This window comes from Vulpes lagopus, chromosome 13 (assembly GCF_018345385.1).
Source record: "Vulpes lagopus strain Blue_001 chromosome 13, ASM1834538v1, whole genome shotgun sequence".
Classification (NCBI taxonomy): Eukaryota; Metazoa; Chordata; class Mammalia; order Carnivora; family Canidae; genus Vulpes; species Vulpes lagopus.
Genome location: NC_054836.1, coordinates 3,941,557 through 3,954,578, shown reverse-complemented (window position 1 = coordinate 3,954,578; position 13,022 = coordinate 3,941,557). Strand labels below are relative to the sequence as shown.

Below are 13,022 nucleotides of genomic sequence, written 5' to 3'. Positions count from 1 at the left end.
GAGATGGGGGGAGACTTTTGCAACTATTTAAAAATTAAATAAAGACAAACTTAAGTTATTCTTCTGTTCGAAGCACTCATTTTACAGGCCCAAAGATCATACTTTACCTACCTCATAGATTCTGTTATGGTATAACTAGAATCAGACCTCTTAGGGAAAAAACTGTCTCTGTTTCTCAAACTTATCTCATGAAAAGAATTGCCTACAGTACTTATCAAAAATAAAGGCTTTCCTTGACCTGCTATCAGAACCTCTGGGAAGTTTGAGAACCATTCTACTGTGCTATATAAAAATAGCTTTGATACTGGCTTTGTGAGGAATTTTTTAAAAGTATTTGAAGAATTGGAAGGGGAGTTGTATTTAAACATCTTTAAATCCATAGGCTGAGGAGAGAGAATTTAATATTAACTTCAGTTGTGAATGTTAAGTGAAAGTGATTTCCTTGTCTAAGCCAAATAAAGAGAAATTAACCTAAATAACAAAATACTATAACTGAAGAAACAGTGCTGATCTTTTGAAAAGAATGAAACCAGCCAGCCTCTTCTAATAGCCAACTGATAGAGATCAATGAATTCCCTCAGTTGAACTTTTGTTTTATTTGTATTTTTCTTTGTCTTGCAGGGACAGCACTTGTCCTAGCCAGATTACCTTTGGATAAGATTACTGAATGCCTTAGTGAACTATGTTCTGTTCAGGTTATGGCATTGAAAAAGGTGAGTCCCAATTAAATAAGGGGCTTAGTGTGTGTGTGTGTGTGTGTGTGTGTGTGTGTGTGTGTGTGTGTGTGTAATGCTTACATGTTAGAAAGGAAAAGACGAAATTATATATTTACAGGTGATCTTTTATTTATGTATAGACAAGCCAAGAGAATGGACTAAAAAGTTACTAAAATTAGACAGGGGTGCCTGGCTCAGTTGGTTAAGTGTCTGCCTTTGACTCAGGTCATGATCCCAGCCTCCTGGGATCAAGTCTTCCATCAGGCTCCCTGCTCAGTGGGAAATCTGCTTCTCCACCTCCTTCTGCCTGCCACTCCAAGCACACAGAGAGTGTGTTTGCACTCTGTCAAATAAATAAAATATTTTTTTAAAAAATAAATAATAAAATAAAATTAATAAGTCTGTCAAAGAAGCTGCATCCATGGTTTATTCTAAAATCAGTAGATTTTCACTATCAGTCATACCATTTTGAAGATATAATGGAAAAAACACCATTTAAGTTAGGAACAAAAAACTATAACCTACCATGTTTCCTTTAAGAATAGTGAAAAAATGTCAGCTCTTCTCAAGTTACACTTGTAGTGCAATAATAGAAGAATTTGACATAATGATTCTAAAGTTTATCTCTAATGATATCCTGCTAGAACTATTTAAGAAGTTTTAGGAAAGAATAAGAGGCAACTTACTTTATCTCTTAAAATATATTATGAAAAAAATATATATTATGAAGCCTTAGTCATTTTGAAGTGTTGTAACAGAAAGTGAAATAAAAACATGGATTATATAATAATGTTGTGTATGATCTATATTATATAATGTATATAATGTCTTGGTATTATAAAAGTAAATGGGAGAAAAATAATACTGTTTTTCCACACCACAATGATCATGTAGTAAAATGTTGTAATATGCAGTCTTGGCCATGATGCAGTAAGATAAAGGAAAGTAATTTGACAATATGAATTTAAAAGTAGTAACTATTGGGAATCTTTTATAAGGAAATAAACAGATTGGGAGGGAGGTTGATGTATAGGGATGTATGTTGCAGTGTTTGCTGTAGGTATGTATGTGTAACAACAGAGTTTTAATATCTCTGTCTCTTCAGCTGTTGTCTCAGGAGCCCAGCAATGGCATATCCTCAGATCCCACTGTGTTCTTAGATCGCCTTGCAGTAATATTTAGGTAAGAAGGGAGACTGGTTGCCTGATTTGGGTTAACAGCTCAAATAAGACCATTATGTATTTTAAAAAGCATGTGTTTTTTCCGTAAACTTCCAGGTACTTCCTGTCATCTCTTCTGTTAGGAGACTGATAAGCCCATTACTGGAAATTTTGGTGCAAAGACAAATTCTAAGACTTTATTCTTGATAGACCTTTGTCAAAAGATACTTTAAAATGTAATTAATTTTTTTAATCTCTAGATTGGTGATTATCAGACTTTAACATGCATAACAGCCATGTTATCAAATGGGTATCAAATGGGAGGGCTTATCAAAACAGATTGCTGGGTTCCATCCCCAGAGTATGATTCAGTTGGATTTGGGGTAGCATCCAATAATTTACATTTCTAATAAGTTCCCATGTGATGCTGTCATTGCTGCTTGCTATTCCAAGGATCACACTTCAGAACTGTTGCTGTGTATTGTAGGGGTGCAAAAAAATAATAAAGCCTTTTCATTGATCAGGTGAAATTAATCCTTCTTTGAAGTTCAAGGGAAGCCTAATGATTGAAAATATTTGAGTGACAGTGTTCAGAGTGATCCTTCCTGAGTTACATAATTTATTATTTGTCAGACCCATAGATATAAGTAGAATATTAGAGTAGTGTAAAAGCCTATGTGGAATAAGTTAAAACTGAGGAGTTTTAGCTTATTTGTTCAACAGGTGTTTTGTTTTGTTTTTTAATTTGGTGCAGTGTTTTTTCTTTTTTTTTTTTTTTTAAAGATTTTATTTATTTAATCATCGGAGACACACAGAGAGAGAGAGAGAGAGAGAGAGGCAGAGACACAGGCAGACGGAGAAGCAGGCTCCATGCAGAGAGTCTGATGTGGGACTTGATCCCGGAACTCCAGGATCAAGCCCTGGGGTGAAGGCAGGCGCTAAACCGCTGAGCCACCTAGGGATCCCCGGTGCAGTGTTTTTCTTGTATAATTATGATAGCCCTGTTACCTGACATTCTGAAAGTCCAGCCAACAGTCCTTATTTCACAATAAATGGAATATCTGCAATAGATGGAAATCCCCCAATTTAAAGAAAATATAATTTTTTTAAAAATTAAGATGCTGTTGAGTTTATTGAAATTCAAGAATTTCGGGATCCCTGGGTGGCGCAGCGGTTTGGCGCCTGCCTTTGGCCCAGGGCAGGATCCTGGAGACCCGGGATCGAATCCCACGTCGGGCTCCCGGTGCATGGAGCCTGCTTCTCCCTCTGCCTGTGTCTCTGCCTCTCTCTCTGTGTGTGTGTGTGACTATCATAAATAAAAATTAAAAAAAAAAAAATTCAAGAATTTCATTCCTTTAAAGAGGTTGGTAATCATACAGGGATTTTTGTTTTGTTTTGTTTTTCCTGCTTTCTTTCAAATTAGTGGATTCTAGAACTAGAAAAGTATTTGGATTTGGCATATTGTAAGTGGGCCCGTATTATATATCATTGGGTTCTGACTGCAGCCATGAAAAACATATTGGGTAGGCTAGAATTTTTAAAGCTTTTGCCTTTTAATGCTGAGACTGGAGCAGTACTTGGCTTCTTATAGTGGATTGAGACAACCTGGTTTTTAATTAATATTTTTTATTAATTTGGAAAAGTCTACATTTCTGGTTTTTAAAGAGAAAAAAATGAAAAAGATAATTATAGTGCTCCACAACCCGTGTAAGGCAGAGTTAGATTGAGTTGGCATGTTCTAGTGGAAGTGGCTTAAAGGTGACCAAAAAAACGGCGCAAGGGATGATTTAAACTATGTGCTTGTGTTTGTTTGACTGGAATAGAAGGAAAAGGTATTGAGTCATAAATAACTTTAATATTTGGTATTCTTTATGTGATGACAGTGTTACTAAGTAAGCCAGCAGGATTCAGAGCTATGGCTCTTCAGTTAAGTTGCTCTTTTAATATTTTGGGTTGTTGTCTTTCCCCAGACACACCAATCCCATTGTGGAAAACGGACAAACTCATCCTTGCCAAAAAGTCATACAGGAAGTAAGTGCTTAACATGCCTGTGAAACAAGGCTTCCTTCCTTTTTCCTTATAAGGCTGTGGGTAACTAAAATGAGAAGATACTGTCTTTTAGGCTCACAGGAAGATTCAGTTTGTTGATACAGTTTAAATTTCAGTGAATAGAAGAGAGAACCATTCAAATAAATATTTTTTACTATAGATTTGATAAGAAAACAGACTGTGGGGAAATGTACTCAAAGCCCAGAGAAATAGAAAGAGATTATCTATGTGAATCTTAGACTTGCTGGGAGTAGGAGGCCTATGTAATACTAGCAAAAATTTTTTGACAAAGCCATTTATCCCTCATGGCTTTTGTTTCCCCATTGTAAATGTCCTTTTGCTTTTTTCACTGACGGTAATATGAGGATCAAAAGGCATGTTTTGAGAAGTGCTTTTCAGGCTTCAGTGGGAAATCCCCAAGTATCCATTAGTGTTTGACAGTATCAGATAATCCCATTTCATTAGCTCCAGCCCTTTTGTTCAAAGTATTCCAACTCACAACTGTCTGTAAACATCTCTTCCTCTGTAACTCATACTAATTCTTTTCATCCTGAATTAGGAAGTCCAAAGTTTATCTTTTAGGGAAGTTAGACATGCTTCTCTCCCTGTTCTATAGAGTCACTATGCTTCTCTTAAGAAGTGGTTGTGTTTTAGTGTTGGATAATGTATTGACCCTCTACACACTCAAATGCATGTGTGCACTCATGCACACCAGATTGAGGCCACATGTTTTTCTATAAAGAAAGCTTTTTCCAAATTATTTGAAAACCAAATTAGATGTTACCAACTTAGAGCATTTTTTTAATCTCTTAATTGTTCATTGTTTTCATTCTTGTGCTCTTTGACTTTTGACTCAGATATGGCCAGTTTTATCTGAGACTCTAAATAAACATCGGGCTGATAATCGGATTGTAGAGCGTTGTTGCAGGTGCCTCCGCTTTGCTGTTCGCTGTGTAGGCAAAGGATCTGCAGCCCTGCTGCAGCCACTAGTTACACAGGTAAGTTCTTCCTGAGAGGGAAAATGTACAATGTATAGAATTTGAAGTAGGAGTCTTCACTTTTTTTTTTTTTTTTTTTAAGATTTATTTATTTGGGGGATGAGGAGAGAGAGAGAGGAACATGAGCAGGGAGGAGGGGCAGAGAGAGAGAGGGAGAAGGAGAGAGCCTGACATAGGGCTTGATCCCAGGACCCTGAGATCATGACTTGAGCCGAAGGCAGATGCTTAACTGTCTAAGCCCCCAAGTGCCCCTGAAATAGGACAAAAATTTTGCTGATGAAATGGAATACTTGTGTTTATTAAATACAAACTCCAAAATATTTGAAGGAGATAAGTAGTACCTATGGTATGTTGTCTCTGAGGGAAACAGCCTATAATCTATTCTGTATAGTGAGAGTCTAAATAGTAACACATTCTGGCATGAAATTAGGAAGAGAATGACTTTAATGCTCAGCTCTCATGTACTAGCACTAAGCATTTTATACTAATTTTTCTTTTTAAAATGTGTTATGTCAAATTTTGCCATTTCTTGGCCCAAAGGAATTTTTTTCTAACTTGACCAGATTTGGTCACCATAAGTCACATAAGTCTGTTATTTGTCAAGAAATGTTTGACTCTTTTATAATCACCAAGATTGATACGTAATTATGATGGTGTGACTCACTGTATGAGGTTCTGTAAGATCACATCCACATCAAGAACTACTCTATATGAGATGCCTATAATCAGTGACTTAAATCACTAAGTAATTTGATGTTAACCTTATAGCAGAGCCAGGACCGGATTGAAGAAAGGCACAAAATTGAAAGGCAAGGCAAAGTGTCAGCCTTGGTGTTTACAGGACTTGGAGTAAGTGCCTTCTTAAGTTTTGCATCCATGCGTTGAGGGAAAATGCACAGCTCCAGGTTGGGCCACCTCCTCAGCCTGAAGTGACCCTTCTCTACCTAGACAGTGTATCCATGATGCAGATTTTAAGGAGTTAAATATTCTGGGGAGCTGACCCTGACAGTGAGTGCCTCCTTAAATTCTGTACCCTGGTGCCTCATTCCTTTTTTTTTTTTCTTTTTAAAATTGTATTTCTTAAGTAAGCTCTACACCCAGTGTGGGGCTCGGACTCAACCCTGAGATCAAGAGTTGCATGCTCCACTGACTGAGCCAGCCAGGCACCCTTGGGTACCTCAATCATAAGGAAGCACTCACCTTCAAGTAGGATCATGCTTGTGAAGTATCAGTTGGCATATGCACAGTCCTGCCTTCTTTATATTGTAGATTAGCTTAAAGTTTATATTTACTATACCAAGGACACTGTATATTTGTACTGCATGTATTTCCATCTTGGTATGTATCCCCCTCAGTGTAATACATTCTGGATCAAATGTAACTTGATTTAATGCCTCTTTGCTGTTAGAGGATACCCTCATGACTTTGTTTTTTTGTTGTTGTTGTTTTGTTTTGTTTTGTTTTTATTCCTGCTGATTATGTGACCAACCCAATAGAGTAGCACCTTGTATAGGAAGTGTGTTCTAAAATCAGTACACGTGAAAAAATGAAAAGTATTTTTTTAAATCCAAATTTCAGAAGTCAGTAAACCAGAACTATAATTGGCCTGTCACCTAGTTTTGTAAATATAGTTTTCTTAGAGATTGCCATGCTTATTCATTTAAGTATTCTGTATTGGCCATTTTTGTGCTACGGTGGCAAAGTTGAGTAGAGCCAGTTGAGCCCTGGTGGCTCAGCGGTTTAAGCGCCGCCTTCAGTCCAGGGCATGATCCTAGAGACCTGGGATCAAGTCCCACACCAGGCTCCCTGCATGGAGCCTGCTTCTCCCTCTGCCTGTGTCTCTGCCTCTCTCTCTCTCTCTCTCTCTCTCTCTCTCTGTCTCTCATGAATAAATAAATAAAATCTTAAAAAAAAAAAAAGTTGAGTAGACAGATCATATGGCCAACAAAGTCTAAAATTTTTACTATCTGGCCCTTTAAGAAAAAGTTTACCATGGGATCCCTGGGTGGCTCAGCGGTTTAGTGCCGCCTTTGACCCAGGACGTGATACTGAAGACCCATACTGGAGACCCGGGATCAAATCCCACTTCAGGCTCCCTGCATGGAGCCTGCTTCTCCCTCTGCCTATGTCTCTGCCTCTCTCTCTCTCTCTCTCTCTTCTCTCTCTCTGTGTGTCTCTCATGAATAAATAAATAAAATCTTAAAAAAAAAAAAAAAGAAAGAAAAAAGTTTACCAGCTTATGACTTCAATCATTCAAGTAGGGCATATAGTTTTGAGTATACAACACCAAACAGATTCATAGCTCCCATCATAGCCCATTCTATGGTATATGTTAATGATAAGAGTCAGTCACTTGTCTTTCAGCCCCCACCACATTCATTGAGATAAATTTATATAATAAAACCAATACACTTAGTTATATGTCCAACTCTTGATTTCAGCTCAGGTCTTGATCTCAGGATTCTAAGTTCAAGCCCTATGTTTGGCTCCACACTGGGCATGAAGCCTACTTAAAAAATCAATACATGTGTTGTAATGGCATTTTATTTTAGATATTATTTATTTATTCATGAGAGACAGAGGCAGAGACATAGAGGGAGAAGCAGGCTCCCTGCAGGGAGCCTAATGCTGGGACTTGATCCCAGGACCCCGGGAGGATAATACTCAACTGCTGAGCCACCTAGGTGCCCCTGTAATGGCATTTTAAATAGATGAATGTATAGATACCTTTTAATTTTTGGAGGAGAGTAGGGGGAAAATCCTAAAATCATTTAACTCAGGTATATATATTAACATTTTTATTCTCTTGAGATCCAGGTATATTGATTAGAAACACTGTTTTTTGCTTAAAAGTTTAAATAGAAGGGTTTAGGAGCCACTCAAAATTTAAACAGTGCTTTCACAGTCTCTTTCAGGATGAGAATAGTAGGCATTTTTAGCCCTGCTATAGCTATATATGCTTTTTTTTTTTTAAGAGTTAATCTTTAATGCAAATAAGAACGACCTTTAAATGGTTAGGATATATGCTAGGATTTTGCAAATATCTTGGATTCTAGCATCTTAATGGCTTCCAGCTTGAAGTATTATCAGCTCTCTTAAAATATTGTTTTGGGAAGATAAATGTCAAAGGCATTAAAGGACTCCAAAGAGAGTACTGGAAAATTATTGAAGAATTGAGCCCTCTCTTTCAAAAAATGTAGCCAGCAAGCTCTACAGTGTTGTCTCAAAGAGAAGAAACCAGTCTGTCTCTGAATTTCTTCATCTAAACAGTTTCCTAAGTTAATACTTTTTGGGGAGTAAAGAATTGAACTAACTGGTTTTTCCCTTGGCAGATGGTGAATGTATACCACGTACATCAGCATTCCTGTTTCCTGTACCTTGGCAGTATCCTCGTGGATGAATATGGCATGGAAGAGGGCTGTCGGCAGGGACTCCTAGACATGCTCCAGGTCTGTTTTTCTTGGGGAGTTTCTTGGAGGGACTAAAGGCTTAGCAGTTTGTTCTTCACCATGTTTTGAATTCTCTTGCTTCTCTGTGTTTATCATCCAGGCATATTGATTACCTAATAACAGGGAGGTAGAAACTTTCTAGTTACTCTCTGGACAGTCATGCCTGGGAGAATGAGAGAGATATTGGCCATATGAATGTAAGGATCAGGGGCACCTGATAATGTAGTACATAAGCAGTCTTACTTTCAGAAAGTTCTAAATTTTTTTAGAGAGCTAGCTGCGGGAAGGTGTGGGTGTGGGCAGAGGAAGACAGAATCTTAAGCAGTCTCCATGCCCACCATTGAGCTCAACACAGGGTTTGCTCTTATGACCCTGAGGTTATAACCTGAGCCAAAATCAAAAGTCAAATGCTCAACTGACTAAGCCACTCCAGTGCCCCCAGAAACTTCTAAAACTTTGAGATGACATCTATCTAGTTTCATCAACTAAAATTTATACCCTCAACCCTATCTGAAATATGCACTTCATATGTGAAAACTACATCAACTGAGAAAGATTTCTCTCTTCCTTTTCTTGATCTAATTCTCCTCGGAGTGTTTTTCTTTTCCCATCTGTACTTCCCCCACTTTGTTCCTTTTGTGTATGTTGTGATATTTAGCAAGTCTGAATGCTGTTGGATTTATGTACTAGCACTTATTTAAAATCTCTATTCTGTTTTAGGCACTGTGCATCCCCACCTTTCAGCTGCTGGAACAGCAGAATGGGCTCCAGAATCACCCTGACACTGTGGATGATCTGTTCAGGCTGGCCACCAGGTCAGTCCTTCTGAAGAGCAATCCTTACTTTATTGCTTATCCCCATCACTGCTTAGTCTTGTCATGTAACACTTGATTGCTTCTCTATAAAATGAGGTTAGTGGAGTATATATAAGTAGGTTAATGATTCCTAGCCCAAAGTTAAATATGAACTGGAATATCCCTGTAAGTGAGGAAGAGGAGTTAGATGGGAGTGGGGGAAAGCAGCTGGGTTTCTATAACAAAGAGGGAACACACACAAGACAATAAAACCAGCTTGACAAAAAACATTTGACTAGAAAATCTCTAGAATCCCCTCTGGTTTTAACTTTCTGTGCTGCTATGATGACATGCTTCACTTCAGCTTTTTCCTTTAGGAGGCTTGGCATCTTTTAGATAAAATCATATTTCAGAGTAAAAAGTTTTTAAGATTTTAAGGTGCCTTATAAATTAACTTGTTAATTTCTGGTTCTACCCTCAGCTTTCCACCCCAATTACTGCTTAAATTCCTTCTACCAGTAACACTGACTATATTATTGCCAAACCTTTGAATTCCTTCTTTAGTCCCTAGGTAAGGAATTTGAACCAAATCAGTAGCGAACATAAAAGCATTTAAAAAATATTAAAAATAGATTATTATATGTAATTATACATTTAATATGTATCACTTACAAATGCGAAATAGTTTTGACTGTTTCAGGATTGACTATTGAACACTTTTTTGGTTAGTTTTTGGACAAGTTAGAAACACCTTTGTTTTTGTTGTTGTTGTCATTGATATGAAAGAACTGTTGGGTAGGCTCTCTAGTCTCTGCTTTCCCACTGTGTGTTCCTTGAAAAACTGATCCCCAGAGATGCTCTTTGCACAAATAAGCATGGTAAAGTAAATTTGGAAAATATTGTGTCTTTTTTGCAGAGATTCTCCACGTACATTAAAGGGTCTGAGAAATCTCATGTAATATTGAGTGGAAAGTTTAGAGAGTTCCCATATACCCCCTGCACCACTACCACCCCACACCTCCCTCAAAGTCCATAGTTTACATTAGGGTTTAGTCTTGGTAGTGTACCTTCTGTGGGTTTGGACAAATGTATAATGACATATATCTACCATTATCATATGAAATAGTTTTAATATCCTGAAAATCACTGTGTTCTACCTGTTGAGTCCTCCCTTACCCTTTGATGGCTAGCAACCACTGATCTTTTTACTGTCTCTATTCATAGTTTTGCCTTTTACTCTGGTTGCTTGTAGAGCCTAATCCTGTCATTTATACCTACCCTATCTTTCTGCATCAGGTTTATTCAGCGTAGCCCTGTTACCTTGCTGAGAAGCCAAGTGGTCATCCCTATCTTACAGTGGGCCATTGCCTCTACTACCCTGGACCACCGGGATGCCAATTGCAGTGTCATGAGGTTCCTACGAGACCTTATCCATACAGGGGTAGCCAATGATGTAAGTATAAACGGTGTACTTTATTTTGCAGCTCACTGCCTTTTTTATATCTCTTCATTTCTTAGGGGAAAACCAGATTCTCCTTATTTGATATGTATTGGTAGGTACATACTATTCACTAACCAAAACATTATTAGATTTAAGATAGACTCTACTAAGTGCTGTAAGCTACATAAAACAGTCTAAAAATATTTCTACCTCCATGTTATTTAGGTTTGGCTGAAGAGATAAATATATAGATTTAAATAACAAAAGAAAAGCAGTATTTGATTGCCAGATGACTGATAAAAGTCATGATTGCTGTGAGATCAAAGGAGGGAAAGCTCTTTGGTCAGAAGTGGGTTGGGATTAGTTTCTGGGAGAAGCAAGACCTCAGTGCAACCATCAGATATAGATAGAATTTGGATGGATTAGAGAGGGGGAGGGTAGTCTTAATTGGGGCATTAATATAGCCAGAGAAAGGATAGTACTAAGTATGTTAGACAATCAAAAGACCTGTTTGGCTGGAGTATATAATGGCTCACAAAATTTTCAAAGGTTGATTTGGCTAAATGTGGAATAGAATTGAAGGTAACAGAACGGTAAAGAAATAAGCAATTACGGGATCCCTGGGTGGCGCAGCAGTTTGGCGCCTGCCTTTGACCCAGGGCGCGATCCTGGAGACCCAGAATCGGGTCCCACGTCGGGCTCCCGGTGCGTGGAGCCTGCTTCTCCCTCTGCCTGTGTCTCTGCCTCTCTCTCTGTGTGTGTGACTATCATAAATAAATAAAAAAAAATTAAAAAAAAAAAAAAAAGAAAGAAGCAATTACAAAAAAATAAAAATAAAAAAAAAATAAGCAATTACATGAATGGGCTAATTATTTAATAAGTTTGGTAGTAAAAGAAAAAGAAGAAAACTATATGTGAAAAGCAATTTATAAAAAAATTATTTTTTTAAAGATATTAGAAGTATATGTATATTCAAGACTATAGAAAGGAAGAAAATAAGGGTTTTTTTGATAGAAAAGATTAGGTATCTGAGAGAAGTCTTTGATTTTTCAGTTGGTTTTATTTTATTTTTTTAAGATTTTATTTATTTATTCATGAGAGACACAGAGAGAGACTGAGGCAGAGGCACAGGCAGAGGGAGAAGCAGGCTACACGCAGAGAGCCCGATGCGGGACTCTCCAGGATCCAGGATCTCCAGGATCTCCAGATGCTCCAGGATCAGGCCCTGGGCTGAAGGCGGCACTAAACCGCTGAGCCACCGGGGCTGCCCATCAGTTTTTTTTTTTTTTTTTTTAATTCTTATTTATTTATGATAGTCCCAGAGAGAGAGAGAGAGGCAGAGACACAGGCAGAGAGAGAAGCAGGCTCCATGCACCGGGAGCCCGACGTGGGATTCGATCCCCGGTCTCCAGGATCCTGCCCTGGGCCAAAGGCAGGCGCCAAACCGCTGCGCCACCCAGGGATCCCATCAGTTGGTTTTTAAAAAGGAAATAGACACTATTTTTCACAGAAAAAGAATTAAAATTGCTACCTATAACCATCAATCATTATTTCTCTTCTGCTTTCTGTTCATGAAAAAATCTAAGGGTTAAAGTTAGTCTCAGCTGAATTCATGCCCATTTCCTTGATACTAAACTCTTAATATTTTCTTCCTAATGACAGAACATTTTAGTGGCGTCTGTGAATGTAGCTGTTATATATACATTTCCTTCTCTAGAAAAGAGGAATTACTATTAGAGTGGAGATTTGAAATTAGAGCTTATTTTTGCTCTGTTTCCTTATAGCATGAAGAAGATTTTGAATTACGGAAAGAACTGATTGGACAAGTGATGAACCAGCTTGGACAGCAGCTTGTAAGCCAGCTGCTCCACACATGCTGCTTTTGTCTCCCCCCCTATACCCTACCAGATGTGGCTGAAGTACTCTGGGAGATCATGCAGGTTGACAGACCGGTAAGATCATTTTCATGAAGAACCCATTCTCACAGTCCTAAACTTTGATTCCTGGAGGCCGATTATAACTTTGAAAACAGCTCTATTATGGGGATCCCTGGGTGGCGCAGCGGTTTGGCACCTGCCTTTGGCCCAGGGCACGATCCTGGAGACCCGGGATCGAATCCCACGTCGGGCTCCCGGTGCATGGAGCCTGCTTCTCTCTCTGCCTGTGTCTCTGCCTCTCTCTCTCTCTCTGTGTGACTATCATAAATAAATAAAAATTAAAAAAAAAAAAAAAGGAAACAGCTCTATTATATATCCATGGAACCTATTCTAGGCATATTGCTAAGTTTAATTAATAGATGATGGGGCCTATAGAAGGCCAGTGATTCATTATTAGGTTTTTGAAAACATGTTGGTTTCACTGTCACAGGGTTTATATTACCTGAAGTGAATACTAAGTTCTGTGGCTGGCCAGTGA

At 38.2% G+C, this 13,022-nt stretch overlaps 1 protein-coding gene across 2 annotated transcripts in view; it reads left to right on the top strand.

The window, feature by feature from the left end:
* Window positions 1-13,022, top strand: part of TNPO3 (transportin 3) — an 83,168-nt gene that overhangs the window by 55,858 nt on the left and 14,288 nt on the right. For both annotated transcript variants that reach the window (XM_041727756.1, XM_041727757.1), the window contains 8 exons: window positions 622-713; window positions 1,822-1,898; window positions 3,847-3,907; window positions 4,783-4,923; window positions 8,256-8,372; window positions 9,093-9,187; window positions 10,463-10,619; window positions 12,392-12,559. In XM_041727756.1, the coding sequence (XP_041583690.1) occupies window positions 622-713; window positions 1,822-1,898; window positions 3,847-3,907; window positions 4,783-4,923; window positions 8,256-8,372; window positions 9,093-9,187; window positions 10,463-10,619; window positions 12,392-12,559 (908 nt within the window). The remainder of the gene's footprint in view (window positions 1-621; window positions 714-1,821; window positions 1,899-3,846; window positions 3,908-4,782; window positions 4,924-8,255; window positions 8,373-9,092; window positions 9,188-10,462; window positions 10,620-12,391; window positions 12,560-13,022) is intronic.